Raw genomic sequence first — 23,310 nt, forward strand, 5'->3', positions numbered from 1 at the left:
ACCATGCTACTCTCGCCTGAGACCGACTAACTCAGCCACGTTATGAAACAGACCCATAAAAATTCTTCCTGTTATCGACAGAATTCGAACTCAGGTCTTTTTCCAGCCGGTGTGGGGAGGACGGTGATCCTACCAACTCTGCTATCCACGAGGCGTACCCACCAGTTGCAGGCTACATCAAAGAGTGGGTTGATGGATTATTTTATTTGTATCATAAACAAAGTGGAGCATTTTGTATGGTTTTTTTAAACCCATCAATATACTGTACTTTATTCCAATTTTTTTTTAAATGTACGAAAGAACAAATAATGCCCAGTTTTATGTTAGTTTAAATAAGTTCAAATGAGGCTTAAGTTTTAGGAATGATCATGTTGTAAATTAGAGTCTTCCTTAAATTATGCATGCATTAAGTCTTCATCTAATCAGCCAAACTCACCATCGTTGACAGCAACAGTTGGATATGCCTCTTCATCTTTGCTTGGTAGTTCTCCAGTTAAATCCATACTCCAGGCATTGGGTGTTGCCTCCACAAGTTCTTCGGCTGTCTTACCATAAAGACATTCCATTGAATCGCATCCTACTTTACTAAAAAAAAAAAAAAAAAAAAAAAAATATTCACAGAAAGTATTTTAGTATCTGTTAAGGGAGAAACTTGAAACTAAAGTACTAGATTTGGGCAGAAACAGATATAGAACATTAAGGAGGCTAAGTCAGAAAACTGCAAATATTCTGTTAGCACGACAGATGGCGCCACTTGGTTGTAATCTTTAGGTGGATTAGTATTAGTAGTAACAAATGATGTAAGAAAGCAAGCTTATACGGCATTAACAAAAGAAAAAAAACACTTCTAACATCACCTGTCGATCCCCTCTAACAGTTTGTTTAATTCTCACTTGAATTTATTCAAGGAAGAACTAAACAAACTTGAAAAAATAACTTGAATTTGTTCAAGGTGATATGAGTCATCATCTCTTCTGTAACCATCCTTCCTCAAATTGAATTTACGTCCCCTCATGTGTGTAGTCTCAGTACGAGGAAGAATCCCATCGTCATCAGCAAAACAGCTGATACCAAATATGAGCACATTTCCATCATTTGATGACCCTGTGGGTAGCACAGTTGGTAGAATCGCCGTCCTCTCTACACCGGGTGGAAAAGAGGTTCATCGAGGAAGTAAAATTTTCATGGGCCTTTTTCACAACATGGCTGAGTTAGTCGGTCTTATGCAAGGGTAGCATGGTTTTTTCTCCCGGAAACTCGGATTTTTCGTGCAGGAAACAGAAAATCGACCAGAAAGCTCACGCAATTTACAGACAGTATGTACGGAGGAATATGGCCTTATCGCTGATGCTCCTAAAACCGTGCAACAACAAGAACATTTGATCTTTCGGTTCCAGTGACATCTGTGGTTATAGGAACTTCATTCAGTTTTATATTTACATATTAATAGTGTTAGTAATGGTAAATGATGTAAGGAAGAAACTTTCCACATCACCCGTCCATCCCCTCCAATAATTTGTCTAGTTCTTTCTTGAATTTATTCCAACTGTTCACTTCCATAACACCAGATGGAAGTTTGGTCCAACAATCAACTATCCTCTGGCTGATAGCAAATTTCTGCACTTATATGCTGCGTAGTCTCGGCAAGAGGAAGAATGCCATCAGTATTAAGCTTGTTCAATCCATTCAAAGCCTGAAACACCTCAATCAGGTCTTCTCGCAGATGCCAAGTCTCCAGACGCTGCAATTTGCAGAACTGAAGTCTTTCCTGGTAAGAACACCCATTTGGCTTGCTCACTAATCTCGTTAGACTGCTCTGTTCCAAAAGATCTATATCTTTCTTAAAATTAGACTTCCAGACGTGCAGCAGTACTTAAGATGCTGCTTTGCCATTGCCTTCTACAACAGGAAAATCATCTCCTTGTCCCTGCTGGCAAAATTCCTGTGTATTATTGATAGAATCCGACGATGAATTGGCCCAGCAGCCTGTCTACACTTGAGAATTTCATACGGGACTATACAATTACCTCTTTGTCGTTCACCATCACCTTGAAGCCCTCGTGGATAGCACAGTTGGTAAAATCGTCGTCCTTCCCACACTGGGTGGAAAAGACTTGAGTTCGAGTCCCGTCAATGGCATGAGGAATTTCTATGGGCCTTTTTCACAACATGGCTGAGTTATTTGGTCTCAGGCGAGGATAGTATGATTTTTTTCTCCCGAAACTTCGGTTTTTCGTCCAACAAACAGAAAATCGACCACAGAACACATATTCATCCCAAGAACTGATAATAATACATCAAAATAAATACTGTACTGATATTGAAGATCTTTTGGAAAAATAAACATCAGTATTTGCGAGAAGCCTGTTTATTCAACCACTTTTTTTTTTTATTAACATATACACTCTTTGTTCTGCAAGGCAACAAAACATTTACAATTCTTGGTAGTTTATAGTTTTTGATATCATTAAGAAGGAAATTGTACTCCACCAGGTCATTTAATGTCTGGGAACGAGATATACATGAGACAGCAAAACACCTGTTTGTTACAAAAGAGTTGAATTCGTTAAGTGCTATATGCGTTGCACGCATAGATTTAATCCCTGAAAAGACAGCAAGCCATAATGTGACAAAAAAAAAAAAAAAAAAGTATGAAGACAAACGTCACGGTAAACAAACATTTAAAATGATAGAAAGGCAAAGTTGTAAAACTACATCAGTGGGTCGCTGGAGTGTCTTAACGACTTTATTCAAGGCTGCTGTGAGTAGTGCCAAATCCTGTTACATTCAGGGATAATAAAACAGGGTCGGATGAATAAGAAAATATCAAGAAATTTATTAGAGTGACTCATTGTACCAACACCACTGTATGGACCAGGAGGAAGTGGCTAAATGGTACTGGAACAGAGAACTCGGGAACAACTCCAAAAGATATTGATAGAGATTCTATTCTAACAACGTCGTATTATTATGAACCTAAATGTCTGTGGTAGTTTTTCTTTTCGTTTAACAATTTTCTTCCCTTGTAACAAGGGATCACCATTTTTTTTTTTTTCAAAAGAAGAATTCACTGCATCTTTTAACTTTACTGTTATCAAAAATCAAACTAAAATCAAACGACTTATATACCACAGCGCCGTCTTACGAGTGATACCAGATGCTAAACTAAAATGCAATCTCTTTTTAAGTAATTGAAAAAAAAAAAGAACTTCACGTGTATCAAGTTTAGAATCTACAAACGCCCTCATGGGTAGCACAGTTCGTATAATCACCGTCCTCCCCCACACCTGGTGGAAAAGGTCAGTTGAAATCCCGTAAATGAAACGAGGAATTTTTACGGGGCTTTTCTCAACGTGGCCGAGTTAGTCGGCATCAGGTGGCATGGTTTATTCGTCCAGCAAACAAAAAATCGACCACAGAACGCACGAAATTTACAGACATTATACACACACTGGCTAAAAAAATAGGAAGTTGAACAAAGCCACAACTGCCCTATTTCAACCCATACCATGCGCAGGGAATTGAAGAAATTGCATAATACATTTTATTGCATTTAAGTGTACAAACTGAAATGACAAGTTAACGTAATAGTATTATGTACTGCAAATCAGCAAAATAAGTCCTCAATATTTTGTCGTTCCTCCCGAACTGCAATTACAGCCTTGCAACGATCTGCCATAGAGTTAATCAACATCTAAATATACAGTTTCCCAATTTCGTGGTACCACCCCCTTAAAATGCTGTCCTGCAGCTGAATCTTACTTCTTGAACGTTGGCTTCTTCTGAGAAATTTTAGACAACATTATGTACCAGAAATTTTCAATAGGTTCAAATGTGAATTTTGCCGGGCCAGTCCAACACTGCAATGCTGGCATTTCTGAGGTATGGCTGCACTTAAGGGAGAAAAACAAGGGAAAACATTGGTGTAAGTATGTTTTAAGCCTTGTGAGACAAGAAGACAAACTCATCATTAAATCTAAATAGCATAAAACTTACCAATTTTGCTATGTGGGAAGGTGCTGAGCATTTTGAAAAATGCAGTTTTGGACGTCTGTGTGGTGATCCTTAATAACGGGTTTCAGGCACTCCTCCATGCATCCGCAAACCATCTGACTCGAGGGAAAATTTACAGTTGAATTTCGATTCGTCAGAAAATATGACGGTGTCCCACTGCTCTTTTGTCCATGAAACATGCGTTTTAGCCCAAGCAAGTCGCTTCTTCCTCATTTGTTGCGTCAACAAACGCTTCTTCTTGGGTCGATAGGTTTGCAAACCACATTCCGAAAGTCGTCTTTGGATAGTTGGTGCATTTGTTTCAATACCAGAGGCCATCTCAAAGTCCAGTTTTAGATCATGAGCACTAGCATGGCGATTAAGAAGGCATAGCCGTTTCAAATATCGATCTTAGGAAGGCGTAGTCACTCTCTTACGGCCTGATTCAGGTCTTCTCTTCACATCACCGGTTTCACGCTTTAATTTCAGCACCCGGGATACTGTTGACTGGTGGCAGCCTCTTTTATCAGCGATAGCACGCGTAGAAAGCCCTTCCTGGGACAGAGCAACAGCTACACTTTTTTTTCTTGGTGTTAACTAAACATATGGAGCCATGCTTACACCTCCTTAAAACAAGATACTAATGAGTGTGTATACCCTTCCCACGCTGTATTTATAGAAACGGCTGAGTCGTTTCTATAAATACAGCCTGGATCAGGCCGTAATTGCAAGGTATTGACCTTGCAATTACTGTCTGATGCAATACCTTTGCTTTGCGACAAACAAAATGACTGTAATCAAACAATATCTTATACGTTTCACTACAAATGTTACTTTTTTTAAGATGGTGCAGTTTTTTTGTCCTCCACTGTACCCCCTCTCTAAAGGGATAGTGACCACCTTCCTAGGATTTGCCCTGAACCCAGCAAAGACACTGAGACTAGAAAAGAAGAGACTGCAGACACACCTACAACAAATCTGGCAGGACAGGTGGGCTGCCTCAGACAAAGGAGAAATTACAAGGAAATTCATTCCCTATACTGACAGAGTGTACCCAAATTCTCCTCTGGATTAAATGTAACCTTCCTGCTGACTGGTCATGGCCCAATTAAACCAATGTAATCTTGGTGATGTACTCATCACCAAGATTACATACTCATTCAAAAATAGAGAGCATCAACTACTGGAAACGGAAGATGAATACAAGGCCTTCAATAAATTCTCACAACAATTATTTACTAGAAGAAGAAGCCTGACGACGGTGCAAAGTAATCCAAATGGAACGCGACAGGACTAGAATAAACACCATGCAAAACTTAGCGCAAAGCTGAGTGAAGAAATACGAAAAATGGGAAACAGATTGAGACACTAGGACTGACAAACTCAAGTTAGGAAGCGAAAACGACGTCTTAACCACGATAACCATCAAGCAACTCCTCTTCAAGGAACCTGAACTTTTCTCCTGGCAGAAACAATCAGCTGACAGCTATCCAAGCTTGGTTCTCTATTACTTCAATCTCTTGACTAATGATCTTAATCTCACTGTACATGACCTCTCTCAGATGCGACTATTAGCGGACTTGACACCAACCCCACATCAAGGACAATAAACACACGGGCTTGACAATGTTGCCAGTGTGCCGTAAAATGTCAACTGAAGCATACCGCCATTTGGCGACCCATCCATGCAACCTTGCAAGGATGCTTTCATTCCATCATACCCCCTCCCCCTTTTCACCTGATGAAGTCCTCTCCATTGTTACTGGGGATGTCTTCTCTTTCCTCCCCATATTTCTGTCTCCCCCCTTCTTCAGTCTTCTACCCACTCTCTGACTTAACGCGCGTTTTTTTTTTTTAACATAGGCCCTTGCCATTGTAATCTTCGGAAAGTAGGTGGCAGGGCCTGCCAGAGTAAATCGGTCCCTCTATGCGCGAGCTGCCTCCACGCGGCTAAGGATGGGCAACGGGGGGGGTTCCACCACGGGTCCAATGACTAATTGGTCAGAGGAACAACATAACACGACACTACACAAAACTAACACACTTTTTGAAACCTCTGGCCTTCACAGTGTACTGTGACACACAGAGTACACGACAAGGAGATGTGGGAAACCCCTGGGGCCGTCAGACAACGAACACTTTATCCTTTATCCTTTTAACTCCATCCCTCTAAGAACACCTTATTTTTATAGATTCTTAGACTCTTGATACTTCTTGGACCAACCCTCATGTAAATACCGCATAACAAAGCATTAAGCTATTACAGATATTCTAAAATTAATCTGCAGAGTTGTTAGCAAGTTTACAATCAAGTCTTCACATATTTTTTTATTAACTTGATTTTTTTAAATGTTTAATAGTTTATTTCTTCATACAGGGCTGGTCCTAGAATTCGTTGGAGAGTGCAAAAATTAATGCTGGAGGAGGAACAGAAAAGAGGAATCCCATACTGTTTGGGAAAATCCTGAATTTGAATCCCGTTCGATCGGAGAACATGAATGGCCTTTTTTAGAAGAGATTATTTAGCCAAATCCTTGAGTTTTAAAAGTTTGGTAAAAGTAGCTGGATTCAGTTGCGTTTTATTGTCTGTTTTGTTGGATGAAAAATTCGATTATTTTTTAGAGAATTAAATTATTTTATGTCCTCTCACAAAACCGACTAACTTGGCCACGGTAAAAATGTTCATAAAAGTTCCTTCCTCAAGAAAGGTATTCATAAACTTCAGCTGGAAAAAAGATTCTAATTCTGCCATTCTTATATGAATATAGTAATAAGTAATATTACACAAACAATAAATAAATAAATTGAGAGGACATCCGGAAATACGCAAGAGTTTTTACCTGAGGAACATAACATTTTCTTCCTTCACTTGGTCCAGGGTCTTGTTTGTGAAGCGAGCCGAGGGACCCGTGATCCACATCTGATGAAACAGGTTCTTTGTCTTGCGTGTAGTGAGCAGGATGACAGCAGACGTCGCTCCAGATCCATGACCCAATACTGTGACCTATGGCAAAGAGCAATTTAAAATACGATTTAGAAAAGTTTATATATATATGGTTCTAATTTAGCTTGATTTTAGCTAGAATTTTTAACCAATCATTATATAGTTGCCATCATACATCTTAATATTAAAAAAGCACATTATTTTTTCTAATTTAGTAAGTCAATTAGTATCTACATGTACCTACCCTTTTTGGATCTCCACCAAAATTCCTGATATTCTTATTCACCCATTTCAGTGCAGCAATTTGGTCCATGAATCCGTAGTTGCCAGTAGTAGGTGGATGGACCATTTTGGACATCAAGTCCAAAGCCATGAACCCAAACACGTTAGTACGATAACCCATGGTTACAAACACCACCTCTTTCTCCTTGGCAAGTTTTGGGGACGGCTCCCACTGAATGTCAGCTTCACCGTATCCTTGAAGAGAGTCACCGGGGATGTATACAATCACTGGAAAAGGTTGGTTATAGGCAAGTCCTGGAGTGTAAACATTTACATACAAGCAGTTCTCACTCATTTGCAGATCCAAACCCGGGATGGGTTTCTGGAAACAATGCACCGTCATGTTAGCATTATAAGTCCCTGACCAGCATTCATCAAGTTTAGTGATTGGTTCTGGTGGTTTCCACCGTCGAGACCCAGTGGGTGGTAGAGCATATGGAATCCCCCTGAAAGATAAAGCCCCATCTTCAAGAACCCCCTGAACTGGTCCGCATTCTGTAACTGTAAGGGGATTAGTTGTGACGTGTCGTCGGGTGTCCGGGGTATTAGTTAGTATGCTGGTCAGTGATATAGCAATTAATACGAACACAATGAGCACAAGTCCAATTGCTACCCTCTTCCAATAGGCTTTTCCATGTGCAGGGGTGTGTTCTTTGTTCCCCTCGCGCCTCTCCTCCCGACGGTCCAACTCGTCGTCTGTTAAGGCAATCGTTACGTCCGTTCCGCTGTCATTACGGTCATTCTTGTGATCATCGTCTTCGTGGCCAGGCTGGCCATCTTTGGCAAGGAGTTCTGTTCCAGTTTCAGCATCGTGAGGACTGGTCACCTTGTGCCGTCTGGTCCTTTTGAGAAGCCTGAAAAGATAAAAGATCATTTGAAAAACATCAAATAGTATCGTTGAAAAAGAATTCTCAGTTATCAACACTAGCTCCACAAAAGTAGGAGTAGCACTTTACCTTTCCCAGAATGGTATTGTTGGCGCACGTTTGGTCGGACTAGAATTTCTTTCCTTGACTTCTTCTTGCTGGTGACTGTTAAGCACAGCTTCTGTGTCATCTTCTTCTCGTTTTTTCTCGTCATCCGTGTCATAAGTATGTCCATCTGTTTCTAGTGGCTTCTCCTCTTCAGTATCTTCTCCAAGAGAGCATTTATCTTTGGTAATCTCGTCTCCAGTGCTTTTCGAATCTTCCGCTTCAACAGCCATTCTGAAATGATAGTAACTATTTAGTCAGGTCACCTGCTCTATTTATTTATTGGTTTATTTTTCTTAAATCTACTCATTAAGAAGTGGAAGACAGCAAGGCGCAACAGCTTGTACGTATCGTGTGGAATGATCAGATCAAACAGCTTCGTTAAAGTTATATCCAAATTGATAAATGTCCCTGCTTGTACTCACATATTTTCTGGTGCTGAATACCAACTAGCATGGCAGGTGTGTTCTAAAAAATTTGCCCCGGCAGTGTTGTGACGTCACAATGCACATAGCTTTATCAATGGCTTTGCGCTGTCTCTAACCGCTAACCAGGGTAGTGCGTGTTAGCCATTGATAATGACAACAATGGGACAACATTCCCATTGTCGATCTCTTGATAGCGGCACGAGATTAAGTGGCCCCCCCCTAGTAGTCATGCAACATGAAGTTAGTGTAGTGTTCTTGGCGCCCATTCTCATAGTGGCATCTCTTGTGACATCATAATTATGTTTTAAATCTACACTTTTGATCTTCGGGATTGATAGTTTATAAGATTGTCTCTTCTTTAAATGTTGTCAGGAAGCTTTAACGGGTAATGAGTTTGTGAATGAATAAGTTTGCCAAGTTTCCTTCTTTCCCTCCCCTCCTCCCCCTAGAGGTACTCGGAACTCTGATTAGAAGAAGTTGAAATGCTGTTTCTCATCTGGGATTTCTTTTTATTATTATTATACAAAAGCGTACTATCTCACCATGTGTGGCCACCCCATCTTCTCCACCCTCTGACAAAAATGAACCAAACCCTGGTCGCACACCAACATGCCAGATGTCTCCACGATAAATTACGTTACCTATTTTCATTACCCTGTAGTAGAGATGGGTCTGAGACAGGGAGTACACTACAAGAAGAGGGAGAGAAAGACTGAAAAGGAGAATTTGATCGAACCCCGTTGCGAAGTGAGGGGTTCTGACTTGGTACTAATGACGTATGACAGGGAAGACACAAAGGTCATGACCCGGCTGAGGCACTAAGCGTTGGTTGAGTACACTTGTGTTGATGTCTGCTCGATCACGTGATAGTTGCAGCTGCGTTTCTTTTAGGACCATTAAAAGATATCTTCGCTCTCTGAACTTGAAAAGGGGAAACTTGAATAAACCCTTAGACGCAAAGAAGCATTTCTTCAGTCGCCCTACCCAACTTTGTTGTCTATTCCTTTTAGAACCATAAATTGATCTTTCAGTACAGGTCCTTTCATACAAATAATTTAAAAGTAAATTCCTGGTTACGTTGTGCTACTCCTTTTTTTGACGTTTGTGTATCTTTTCTTAGGATATAATTTTCTAAAGAAAATTTGAGAAATTTTCACGTCTTTGCACGCAGCTAAAAGAAGTGGTTTTAGCAGAAGCTGATGATTATTTCTGTCTAGCTTCGAAACAGTTAACTGGTTGGTTGTTAAATTTAACTGAGAAAGGAGCGGATAAGTTTTTGCATTTTCCAGAACTGCAGCTCGGTTGCTTTGTTTTTGCTCGGTTGTTGTCAGCTAATCTGTGAAAGCGCATACTTTGTCTATTTTAATCAACGCTGTACACCAAATATAAGAGTACAGTGATACAAGATTGTATTTCTTAGGTACATTTTAGGAGACTGTCAAACAGGCACCATTTTTACAAGAACAAAACTGTTTATAATATAATAACCAGATGACTCATCATATAAATGCTCGTATATGATGAGTCATCTAGAATGCATTGCTTTTGTCAGAATATGACGAGTCATCTATTCCATGATTTGAATGCATTATTTTGGTCACAGAAGGTTAAATGTATGCTGCTAAAAGATGTTTTGAATTTTCAGTTTCAGCTGTGAAAGCCTTTTTTAAAACCTTCCATTACTATCCCTCGTGAGTAGCACAGTTGGTAGAATCGCCTTCCTCCTCACACCGGGTGGAAAAAACCTCAATTCGATTCCCGTCGATGATGTGAGGAATTTTATGGACCTTTTTCACAGCGTGGCTGAGTTAATTGGTCTCCGGCGCTGGTAATATGGTTTTTTTTTCTTCCGAATGAAGTTAACTAAGTTATCTTTGCTCCACTGGAGAATTATCTGGAGATCAGCTATTAACGAATTGATAGTGGACATTCGAGAAGTTAAAGCTCTTTGAGCAGGGGGAGGTTTCTCAAACTGGAAGGTGGAATGCAATGTGCTGTCATCAGCAAAACTATGGATAGGATTTTCAGTCAATGGAAGAAGGTCATTAATATAGAAGTTAGATGATAGAGAGGCATCTACCTACCTACCATCACCCGCAATGAGCGGTCAGCGAGAAAACTGGATACCAAATTACAAAAAATAGTTGGCAAACCATAAGATGGAAGCTTATTTAGAAGACCTTTATGCTAAATACGATCAAACGCCTTTCATATGTCAAGAGCAACTACTTGAGATAACATACATAATCCACCATTCATCTTATTCATCGTTCCTGGGTTGGAGGATGCCCTGAGATAGCTGCCTGCCGGACTATATCAACTCGACAGTGAAGTTTGGTATCGTTATGGCTGTTATTCATGGTTTTGTCTAGGACCATTGGTTGTTTTTTTAAAAAAACCATGAATGCTGAGATCTGTGTAGCCATCCTGGACAATAATGCAGTTCATGTGAAAGACGAATTGTCGAAAATATCGGATGATATTTGCAAAAAACTGGTGGAGAGTTCCACGGAGACTAGAATCTATCACAAGGACCAAAAGTTTCAGCACATGTTATTAGTTTTCTTGTAAATCAAGGTTATTTGTAGACATGCAGGTGTCCCGATATTAATGGTAGGGCAGTGTGTATAAATCCTTGTTATGTGTAATCTCTTGTTACTTGTATTATCACACTATGTTTTTCTTTTCGTTTATTAATTCAAATACGCATTTTCTTTTAAGTCAAATTTCAACTTTAACCGCAAATATATAAAATGTAATACAAGTAACGTGTAAAATTTCTTCTCATATAAATTCACTCCATTCCCTATCATACAGACGTTCAGTTTGTGCTTCATGCGTTTTCTACAAATTTTTCTACTGGCACTATTCTGAGTAAGCATCTGTAATCCATCATTTTCTTCTAAAACAGTCAGAACACATGCATCAAAGAACCAACATTCAATTACAGTTCATCTGCAAACTCACCAAATTAACCTTTCTTCTTCTTTTATTCTTTGAAACAACTTTCCTTGTTTCCTGATAGCTAGATATAGAAATCAAGAGATCTATAGAAAATCAACAGAAATAATGTTCATTGAAAATCTATAGAAAATCATGTCCAATGGGAGCAATTTTCTTGTTTTCAATCTTCAAACCGTACCATGGTATCGGATTATGGTATCCATTCGGGTTTGAATCCCCATATAAAACATACCATTCCACATAGGAAGTTTTTTAAGTATCAGATACCCTTTCACGTTCATATATCCTTAAAACTCCAGAGGACACGGCTCCCTCTCTAAACGCCAACGCAAAAAAAAAAAAAAAAATAAGAATAGGACATTATTTATTGTTAACCCCAAGGGTGTCATCTCAGCGACTTCCTCTCCTTCAGTGACGCCTATTTTTGACAGTACACTCCCTTGTGTCATTCTCTTGGGTCGAGAGATGTGTCCTTATATGTGTTCGTAGTGCAACAACAAATGTCAGCGTTCTTACCAAACATGGAGGAACTATCTTGTTTTGGACTTGTGCAGATTAACTGATGACTGACTAGTCCTGATAATCGATTTGTTTGGAATTGAATCTTAAAACTTGTAAACACATAAAACTCCAAACGCAATTAACTATAGCATTGAAAAAAAGTGTACAGCATTTAAAAAAAGTTACTGTACGCAGTGCGTTATATTTCAAGCTTTAGATACCTTCAGTTTCAAGATATTCCTCCACCATTTGAGCCTTCATCAGACACACTTTATATTTTATCCACCACTTCAGCTGTATGTGCAGTGGCGTCGTGCATGAAAAGAAAATCTGGGCCAACTGCTCTTCTAAAAACTCGCACATAGGGGTTGAGCATCTGTTCTTGGTACCTCTGCGCAGTTACTGTACCCTAATCAAAAACATGAAGAGGGATGTGGCCGTTGATCATTATTCTGCCACACACGAGAACACCGCCTGGATCCTAAATGTCCTTTTCTCTGATGTTGGAGGGGGTGGTACCGTTTTCCTCGTTGTCTCCAGACGAAATAACGTCTATATTCTTTTTAGGCTAAAAGGAGCTCATCAGAGAACAGAACAGTGCCCAATTTTGTCCTGTTTCTGCACAAGTTATACCACATTTCCGCGTGTTCTGTTAATTTTGTTGAGCAGTGTAGTAATATTTCTGTAGGAAAACTGGAGAGGGAATGCTATGAAATCGGAATTGAACTCAGAACCATCCCAGGGCCAACAGAATATATGTTAAAGATTTTGTGGCAATCCGTACTTTTCTTGTCGATTGATGTGGAAACATACCTTCATTTATTCCAATTTTTTCAAGAAGGGACCAAGGATTGTGAAATTGTAACTGGACCTGAAATTTTCCCAAGAACTAACAGAACATAGATTGAAAATCAAGCCTGGATCCGACTTTTCATTCCACAGTAACACTACTTTCATTTATATGAAGAGATTTCTATGGCCGGTAGGGGGGGGGGGGAGTTTACAGTTGATCTTAAAAGCTTTCCCTAAAATGTGATATCTATTGAACTTTTTCTTAGTAATGTCTAAACATCTGATAAGATACTTCCATTGCAAGTTAAATAATGTACGCCATTCGTTACATTTTGGGCGAATTATATTTTTTTCTTAAAATTAAGTGAATTTGTTTTTCTTTTTCTGTAATTAACTGAAGTTAAACGTAATTATAGTTATCTTTTTATCAATTAATCAAAGCTTAGCCATTCACTTCAAATTACAGCTGTATAATATTTATTACTCTTCTCCCATACACTTTTAAGTCGCTGTTCTCTGATACATATAGGTTTTAGGGCTAAAAAGCCTCAGACTACGAGAAGAGTTTACTGTCTCTTTTCTCTTTGTATATGTAATCTCATCACAAGGGACACCACGTTCACGAGTTTTACATAAGAATACACGCATGGTTATTGCTGAAATATTTTATTTGACAAAAAAAAAATAAAAAAAAATAGACTGATGAAGGGGGTTATAGTTTTCGGGAGAAAAAAACCATGCTACCCTCGCCTGAGACGGACTAACTCAGCCTCGGTGTGAAAAGACCATCATCAACGACACTAGAACTCAAGTCTTTTCCACACGGTGTGGAGAGACGGGGATTCTATCAACTATGTTACCCACGAGGGTCCCTAACAGAGCCCATGTATTTACTTGTTTCATGATGACCCACAAGAGAGCTTAAAATCCCCGACACCTTGCTTTCCAGGCTGCGCCATGTTCCAGTTGAAGCATTGCAAGAATCACTTTCAGCTCTGCCTGCGGCTGGAGTTAATCTATTAATCTGTATATCCCAACACGCTATCAGTTTTTCAACCCATCTAACGCTGCCTCAATGACATCTTTGAATACTCTTGCACCCCTTCTGTTTAAGTGTATTTCACCCCGGTAAAAACAGCAGTCCCTCCTGTTAACAAGCACAGACCAGTTGGTCATCTTATGGGACATTTGGTCATTGATAACCATCATATTTGCTTTTTGACACTGTCTTATTTGCTATAAAAGGGTGTCTCTTTTAAATTGATACAGATTTCAAGATTTTTGAGAGAAGAACAGAAAAATTGAAAGCTATCAAAAACCTTAAAACTGTTTAAAAATATTATAAGACGCCTGTAAGAGAAAGAAATATGGGTAATCAAGAGTTTATTTTGATAGAGATGCTGATTAAAGTAATATAATCCCTATGTTTATATCCGCTTTGCATTTTCTCCACAGACCGTGGGCATCAGTAGCTTCACTAGGTTGTTTAGGTCAGCGACGCGTGAGCTTATTGGAGTAGAGAGGCAACCAACGGCGTGTATAAAACACAGATAGATTAAATGCATTCAATCTATTTCGAGAGCATTCACTAGAGGGGAGAGGAAGGGGGTTTGACTTAGAGTGCTACTTGCCCACCCTAGCCACTTCAGTGATGACGCCCCTGTTATTCATTTTATACGTGTTCAAACTGCTTTGAAGAGTTAGACAGAGAGTGCCAAACCCTCTAATGAACTTTTATTTTGCCGAACAGCTAGGAAAAAGCATTAGTAATTTTTGTCCTCTTGGGGACTTGTCCTCATTGACCAACGACGCATTTCCATACCGACCTCTCTAGTGGACTACGAGAGGGCGAGGGGCCGCTGCTGGCTAGGGGAGAGGTTGCCGTGTACATAATTAAACAGGAGAGGGAGAAACGCGCTATTAAACGAATCATCTCGAAAACGCAAAGATGCGATATTATCTTTCATTAATTTTCAGCCCTGGATAGCACAGCGATTATAATAAGCGTCATTCCACACTTGCTGGAAGAATCCCCTTGGGTTTGAATCCCTTCAATAACGCGAAGAAAATTTTTAGGGTATTTTGTTTTCTCAACGTGGCCGAGTTTGTCGGTCTCGGGAAGGTGGGAGCTTCATATTTTTTTCTCTCCTGGAAACTTTCCTTTTTAATCCACCAAAAGAGTAAACCAACCAAAGGATAACCACAATTACAGGCACATATGACAGCACGCTACTCATACCTTGGAGAATTTAGATAAATAAAGAATATACAGTATGTAGATGGAGCCAAATCTTATGCAGTATTTCCTTACCTCTTGGATGTAGCCTACTTACAGCTGAACGAATGCAATTCGACTTGCATTGGCTAAAATGCGCGACCTCTCTTTATGACCTGCCATAACTCATACAGATTTCCTTAGTGCAGTGTCCATTACTGTCAACAGCTCAATAAGGAAATAAACTTGTGCGGTACACTAGGACATTCTGGCATTTTGTGGATGAAAGAACAAATCGCGCACCTAAAAGATCAGTTGTTTTGTTTTAAACTTCTATGCTTCCTTGCCTTATCTTTGGCAAAGGATGGAAAGGAAAACAGCAAAGACCTCTTTATTTATGTAAACACTAGAAGGAAGGGGATGAGTTGAAGAATTTGTCCACTTGGTATTGATGGTTCGACTGTTGATGATCCTGCTCAGATTACTGATAAACTGAATGAGTATTTTGCATCTACATTCACACATGAAAAATTCTTTAAGGAAGGGGATGCCAGAAGTTTATCAAGCTCTAACAGGGGGCTAAATGATTTTGTAATGACTGAGAGAAAAGTGGAAGGGAAATTGTTGAAATTGTTAACAGAGAAAAGGCACCTGGAGTGAATGAGATCTATTCAGTTATATTAAGGGAGGGCACTGGATGAGATTTATCCAGTTATACAAAGGGAGTCAGCAAACCCTTAGCGATTATTATGAGAGCAACCTTGGATTCCGGGGAGGTCCCCGCCGACTTTGTGCTAATGCATACTCAATTCACAAAAGGAGATCAAAGGGTGTCACGGTAATTACAGAACTGTTAGTTTAACTTCTGTTCCAGGGAAAATAATAATAATAATAATAATAAATTTTCTGTTTATACTCCGGGACGACCAAACGGTCAGAGGAGTTTACAAGATACACAGAATACAAGAAACAGCACCGTATTCAGCAGTCACCGGCTTGAACCCCGGTCACTCAAGGCACGTGTACTTATGCACCCGCGCGCCTGACCACTAGGCTACGGCGGCCTTTTTTGGAGTAACTGGTAAAATAAGGAATGCAAGATCATTTAGACAAGGCCGCAATTATACTTCAAACACAGCATGGATTTGTTAAGGGGAAATTGATGGCCTGCCATAATTCGTACCTGCCACATTGTTAATGACAGTATGCTACTGCAACAAGATCTACAAAAATTAGGCACGTGTGCATAGAAATGGCAATTGAAGTTTAACATTGATAAATGAAAAGTACTGCATATGAGTAGCAGTAATCCCAGAATAACGTACTAACCGTTGGTATTACACTCAGGGTTGTTGAAAATGAAAAAGACTAGGGGGTTATTGTGCAGTCAGATATGAAGTTCTCTTAAGCAATGCAAACCGGCTGCCAGGACAGCTCATGTAGTTTTGTCAATGATATACAGGAATTTTACTAGCAGGGATAAGGAAGTGATTATCCCATTGTATAAGGCAATGGTCAAGCTACATCTTGAGTGTTGCATACAGGTCTGGAGACTTCATTTTAAGAAGTATCTGCTTGAACGAGTGCAGTGGAGGGCAACAAGATTGGTGAGTGGAACAGAGGGGTGCTGTTACCAAGAAAGGCTTTAGTTCTGAAAATGCAGAATCTGGAGACTAGGCAGGTGCCTAGTCTCCAGATTCTGTAATTATCTGATTGAGGGTATTAAGGCTTTGAATGGATAGTGCAAACTCAATACTGGTGAGATTTTTCCTCTTGCTCAGACCACACACATGGGGGGGGGGCACAAATTCAAATTAAGGAAGGACGGTTGCAGAATAGATGTGCAGAAGTTTGCCTTTAGTCAGCTGGTGGTTGATTGCTGGAAACAAACTTCCATCTGTTGTGGAAGTGGATAGTTTAAATAAATTCAAGGAGGAGGTAGACAAACTATTGGAGGGAATGAATTGGTGAAATGGGAGGTGTCGTTTTTTCTTTTTTTTTTCCTTTTTTCTGGCTGATGAGGTATAAGCTTGCTTTCTTGCATCATTTTCCTCTGCTAATGCTAATGCTAAATACTATTTACAAGCGCGTGTAGCAATGGCTTTAATTACCGTCTTCCCCAGACCTGGTGGAAAGGGCTTGAGATGGAATCCTGTCAATGACGCGAAGTACTTTTATGTGCTTATTTCACTCCGTGGCTGAGTAAGTCAGTCTCAGACATGGACAGCAATATTTTTTTTCTCCTGGAAACTTGGGTTTTGAAAATTTACCAGAGAACTTACGCAATTTACAGATATGATACATATGGATAGATGAGGTAATTATCCGTTGGCCCTGATAAGACATTATACATCCTTACGTGGGTTTTTAAAAGCGTCATTTACAAAGCATGCAATCGTGAATGGGCTCAGAACAGATCAATAACAAACTCTGCCAAATAATGGACGACAATTCTCCTTATTGTATTTCATGCAAACACAGCTTACAGTTAAACATGAATTGACAGTCCCAGTACTCACTTAAGAGGTCTCAAGTTTTTCGAAATTTTTCCATCTTACGGAGCACTCTGACAGTGGAACATGTTCTTGGAGACAAAATAAATTTAAAGGAGCTTTTCCTATTCTTTCAGTGAATAAAGCTTTATGGCAGCTTTTAACTGCCTCACATACACTGACGACAAGAATGTCTATAAAATACATAATAGAAAACTACATTTTGGCCTTCGTTGCCCTTATATCGTTAAGCTCCCATCAATCAACAACAGTACGACTCCTTATAGCCAAACTTAACGCACAACTAACCTAGAAGGCGCACACTCTTGCGAGCCAATCTCCTGTACCTAACTCCACCGACATTCGTTATAAAAACACAATGAGATTTATGTCGAGAAACAGCACTTGGTTAATCGTTACTTTTAGAAGTGTCCGAGAGTCTGTGATTCTTTTATTAAAACATGATTATATCGGAGCACATCTGTTTCCATAAGCCAGAGATAAACATGGGGATATCACTGTCCTAAGCCATATCCGATTTTTTTGGTGCTTCAGGGCGAATTTCCTCAAAGATTCACCTGTCGAGATCTGATAGGAAATATCAACGCTGAAGGACCAAAGTTATAGCGAGAAGGTATCACTTCTAGTTCTTAATTCTCGGTATTCATGTTCGCCTTCCTTTAGATTAAATTTTGATGCATGTCTTGTTGTTAAATTAGTCTCTGTAGTTTCTTCGCAGACAGGCGATTCATCATTTGGATAGTTCTATTCACTTCGCAAATTAACGATTAGTTTCCGCGGTAGTTGACCAGAGGGCGCCACAGTAGATTCAATTAGATATATTGAATGCTGTAATAATGGCCTCGAGTTCACCTTAGGTGTATAACAAATTGGTGATTTTATATGGGCAGCGTAAAATCGTCCAGTGATTTTCACAACCTTTCTCAATGAAAGCAGGTAACCATGGCAACTCCGACATGCAATTACAGAAACCAAAGGGTTTTTTTATTACTTTTATGTTGTCTCATGTCCTTGCGGGCAGGTAAAGCTGCCAATTATGGGGGCTCTCCACTTGAAGGATTTGGTCCCACTTCCTGTTCCGCCCATCTGCGATTTCTCTATGTTTACACATGTCTCTTATAACAAAAGAAAAGCGCTGCTCCTACCGCATATTAAATGCTAAACGACAGAAGCGCCACCTATATCAATATTACAGACATTTCTAAGGAATCGGAAATCCCCGAATGACTGCTCATCTTTACTCCTCAAAGAATTGAAAAGGTCCTTCTCCCTTGCCAGAGTCTAACACTACACCCAGTTGCGGTAGGTCATCGCTACCAAGAAGTTTACAACCCACCGCTTCGGCGGTCTGTCTTTGCTTCCCGTCAGCCATATCGATTTGATGGCTGAGGCACGAGAGAATAAGGAGCACACGGTCATGGTCACAAGATGATTCATACCCCGCCAGGCAATGTCAAAAAAAAAAAAAGAGGGCGTGCTGATATAGGGACTTCGGAGGCCATGTGCGGGATAACAAGATTTTGGTATCTAATTATAGCTCGTTCACTGAGATAGATGCTATAGTATTGAGTGTAACTATTGCCTTGCAAGTCACATGACTGATGACAAAGTGAGCTATCTAAAATAAATAAATAAAAAGATAACCATTTTTCACCTACGTAAGGTAGGGAAGACCGTCCAATTTGTAGCACATATCCAAGCTACTTTTAAGTAACTTGTGACCCCATACCACGATGGTTTGAAACTATTTGATCACCTTTTGTAAAAGTCCCCAATGTCACCTCTCTCTGGTGTCTTTACTAAAGGCATTCCTCGGGATGTCTCACGGTAGTCTTGATAATCTCCATGATTCATACGTCGAGTATGTGAAGTGAAGGCATATTCATCACCGAGTTCGTTCTCTGGAGGTTGAGGGGGAAAGCAGGGTAAAGAGGGGTAAGGTCTTTATTCGATGCGGGGACCCGGAACGTCTGTTCGCTTGCAACAAAGAGAGTTGGTGGACTTCTTTGTTCACGGTTATGCTCAGCTTTTTCGCTTTCCCCCTCCTCTTTTCCCTCTACGCTTCTCTGTTAGTCTCCTCCCAACGCTTCGTATGCATGACGTGCCGCCAAAGGTCAGACTTGCAACGAATAACTAGGGGGGAGGAACATCATAATGCCAGTTTATTACAGCAACCGGGTACAGATACTTAGTGGGGACATTATGCGAAGATTGCAGGTACTCCCACATAAAATTATCCCCTTGGGAAAAGGGAGACATCACGTCGAGAAAATGAAACCGCGTCGTAAGTAATATTTTATGACATTAGATCGGAGTTCATGCCCAATCGAGAAGGGAATATCAAAGCTATTGAGAACATCCACAGACATTTCTGTTTTCCTAGGCCTTGTTGCACTCCAAAGTGATATTTAAGAACGCAGTCAAGTTCACTTAGCATTGAACCCCTATTTTTGACTGTGGCTTCCTTACTTACCAGTATGAGTACGACTTGAAAATTATGCATGCATCGCTAACAGTCCGAGGTAACGTGACGAACCACATGATCAACGATAAGTAGCCATCTCAAAATTAGGGTTGTTGGTGCTTGAAAGTGCCAGAAACCCGTGGTTTAAAATGCTATTACATAGGGGTTTAAAATTCTATACATTATTAAGCAATGCTAATAATAAAACCAAATGTAAAAAAGGGTAGGTGAAAATAATAACTACGTTAAATTAAAATACAGTAAATCATTAAAAATATTTACGATAATCAAAACAAATTTTATTAATTAAATTTTGCTTTATTAATAATAATTTCCGCCAATTAACAGTTAATCAATCAAGAAAACAGACAATCAAGAAAAAAATCTGAATATATATATGCAGCATATAAATAATACAGAGCATTTTTATTTATTTATTTTTTATTATTACACTCTTCCTAAGGAAGAGTGTAATAATAAAAAATACTATCAACTGAAATTATTTGGTTAACGACTCCAAGCCAAGCACTCATGAATTGTTTAACTGGCTCGTTTCCATGCCAACCGTTCACATTATGCACATATAATGCGCGGTATTATGTCATTTCTCTTACAGTTTGTTCAGAGCGTGCGTTGCTACGCAACCACTTGGGTCAATGTCTGCTCTTGGTTTCTTTTAAAACTACCTGGCTTTATCGTTGCTTCTAGAAGAAGCAAAAGGAAGATGGAAGGTGTTCTGTTTTGATGATCACTATTGATCCGAAAAGGTAATCCGGAGGCAGCGAGTGGCATCTTCAGAGGGATTTAGTGCCCTAATCAGCGAAGCAATTTGCTGGAATGTAGGATGGTGGTAGCTATAGATAGAACACCTCCACGTACTTGAGTCACTAGTCATAATTGGCGCGATGTTGTGTCACACCAGGTGGGGTGTGGGGGGGGGGGGTTGCTATTGTGAACAGTCATTGTTTTGCACATGATTGTCAATAGAAGTTGAAAAGAAAAAGTTACTGACCTCGCTCTAACTTTGTTGTAAAACCGGTAAAGTACACACACACGCTATCGCTCTCTCCATCTCTTTTTCTTTATATACATATTCTCTCTCTCTTTCCATCTATCTTTTGTTATCTATATCTTTCTCTCCATCAGTTTCTCTCTCTCTCCGTCTATCTTTTACTGTCCCTGTCTGCCTCTCTTTCTCTCTCTCTCTTTACCTCTTTTTCTTTAGTTTTTCTCTCCTTTTATCTCTTTCTCTCCATCTTTTTTTTTCTCTCTATAATTTTTTTCTCTCGCTCTCTTTCTGTCATTTTTATTTTTTATCAATTTCTCTCTCTCTCTCTCTCTCTCTCTCTCAATTTTTCTCTCTCTTTCTGTCTCTTATCTCTCTGTATTGCTCTTTTTTTTCTGTCTCGCTCGTTTTCGTCTCTCTCTCTCTCTCATTTTTCTTTCGATTTCGTTCTCTCCCTTTTCGCCTTTCCATCGGTCTTTTGCTCTCTTTCTATTTTTCTGTCTCGCTCGTTTTCGTCTCTCTTTCTCTCAGTTTTTTTCCTCTCTCTCTCTCTCTCTCTCTCTCTCTCTCTCTCTCTCTCTCTCTCTCTCTCTCTCTCTCTCTCTTTCGAGTTCTCTCTCTCCCTTTCTGCCTTTCCATCTGTCTTTTGCTCTCTTTCTGTCTCTTATCTCTGCATTGCTCTTTTTTTCTGTCTCGCTCGTTTTTGTCTCTCTCTCTCTCTACCATTTTTATTTAGATTTCGTTCCCTCCCTTTCCACCTTTCCATCTGTCTTTTGCTCTCTTTCTGTCTCTTATCTCTCTGCATTGCTCTTTTTTTCTGTCTCGCTCGTTTTTGTCTCTTATCTCTCTGCATTGCTCTTTTTTTCTGTCTCGCTCGTTTTTGTCTCTCTCTCTCTCTCTCTCTCTCTGTCTCTCTCGCTCGTTTTCGTCTCTCTCTCTCTCTCTCTCTCTCTCTACCATTTTTATTTAGATTTCGTCCCCTCCCTTTCCATCTGTCTTTTGCTCTCTTTCTATCTCTTATCTCTCTTCATTGCTCTTTTTTTCTGTCTCGCTCGTTTTCGTCTCTCTCTCTCTCTCAGTTTTTTTCTCTTCTCTCTATTTCTACCATTTTTCTTTCGATTTCGTTCTCTCCCTTTCCGCCTTTCGATCTGTCTGTCTTTTGCTCTCTTTTTGTCTCTTATCTCTCTGTATTGCTCTTTTTTCTGCCTCGCTCGTTCTCGTTTCTCTCTCTCTCTCTCTTTCCTTTAATTTTTGCTCTATCTACATTCATTCTTTCCTTTTTCCTTCTTTCTTTCTGTCATCCCCCCCCTTTTTTCATTGCTTTCTATCTTTTTATCATTTTTCTTTCTTTCCATGCATGTTTTTGCCCCCTATCTTTCTTTCTTTTTTTTTTCCATCTCTCTCTCTTTATCTTTGTTTTCCTGTACCACTCTTTTTCGCCTTTACTTTCTTTGTTTTCACCCTCTCTCTCTCTCTCTCTCTCTCTCTCTCTCATTAATAAAGAAATCAGTAGTGTATTCACGCACGAGGATGTTTCACAGTTGACAACGTACAATATCTAACAGCACACAAACAAATACACGTAAATATCAATTCAGTTATAAGACAAGATCATGATTATAAGGTGGGATCACTTTGCACATAAATTCGTAACATAAATGGTTAAACATTACTTTTCTTTTCATTCTCTCTCTCTCTTTCTCTCTTTTCAGTGTTCTCCCTACGTTACGATTGAATCGGTTTGTCTCCCTTTGTTTACAGCGGAAAAAGGCTGTTTTCCATGCTCGGCATCACACAAAGAAAGGTATGGATCTTTGAAGATAAGTAATGTCCCCCAAACAACCCTCATAACCATCCCTCATAATCGCAACCCACTCGAACTTTGTTAGTTTAGTGAAAAATTCAACTCACCTTGTGGACAATGTGTGCGTACAAATATCTCGTAGCTTCCAGGGGGGCTGTAGGTCGGATGCAGATGGTGAGCGTTCAGGGCTTCCGACGCCGACAGCAAGCGTTACCCGTGGTGATTTGAAACCATACTGCCGTGACGTCATGAAGCCCCCCAAGGACAGCCTTACTACGGCGCCATCTCTTGGCTAAATTCAGAATTAAAACATTTACTCACTATGGAAGTTATTAGGTGAAACATTGTCACGCGTAACTAACCCACGAAGTAGTTAATTAACTCAGTTGTGGATCGAGCCTGGATTTGCGCATAGGCAACTACCTACGGCTCC

The 23,310-nt window shown here is 39.8% G+C and overlaps 1 protein-coding gene across 1 annotated transcript in view; it reads right to left on the reverse strand.

Annotated features, from left to right (window-relative positions):
* Positions 1-23,060, reverse strand: part of LOC150079893 (neurotactin-like) — a 37,674-nt gene extending 14,614 nt beyond the window's left edge. Inside the window, exons 1-5 of the mRNA XM_090382347.1 lie at positions 22,985-23,060; positions 8,176-8,424; positions 7,182-8,073; positions 6,834-6,997; positions 437-585 (exon numbers count right to left, since the gene is read on the reverse strand). Coding sequence (XP_090238473.1) covers positions 437-585; positions 6,834-6,997; positions 7,182-8,073; positions 8,176-8,423 — 1,453 coding nt within the window. The 5' untranslated portion in view covers position 8,424; positions 22,985-23,060. The remainder of the gene's footprint in view (positions 1-436; positions 586-6,833; positions 6,998-7,181; positions 8,074-8,175; positions 8,425-22,984) is intronic.
* Positions 23,061-23,310: the final 250 nt, after the last annotated feature.

This window comes from Mastigoproctus giganteus, chromosome 10 (genome assembly GCF_048544385.1).
Source record: "Mastigoproctus giganteus isolate SK-2022 chromosome 10, ASM4854438v1, whole genome shotgun sequence".
NCBI lineage: Eukaryota > Metazoa > Arthropoda > Arachnida > Uropygi > Thelyphonidae > Mastigoproctus > Mastigoproctus giganteus.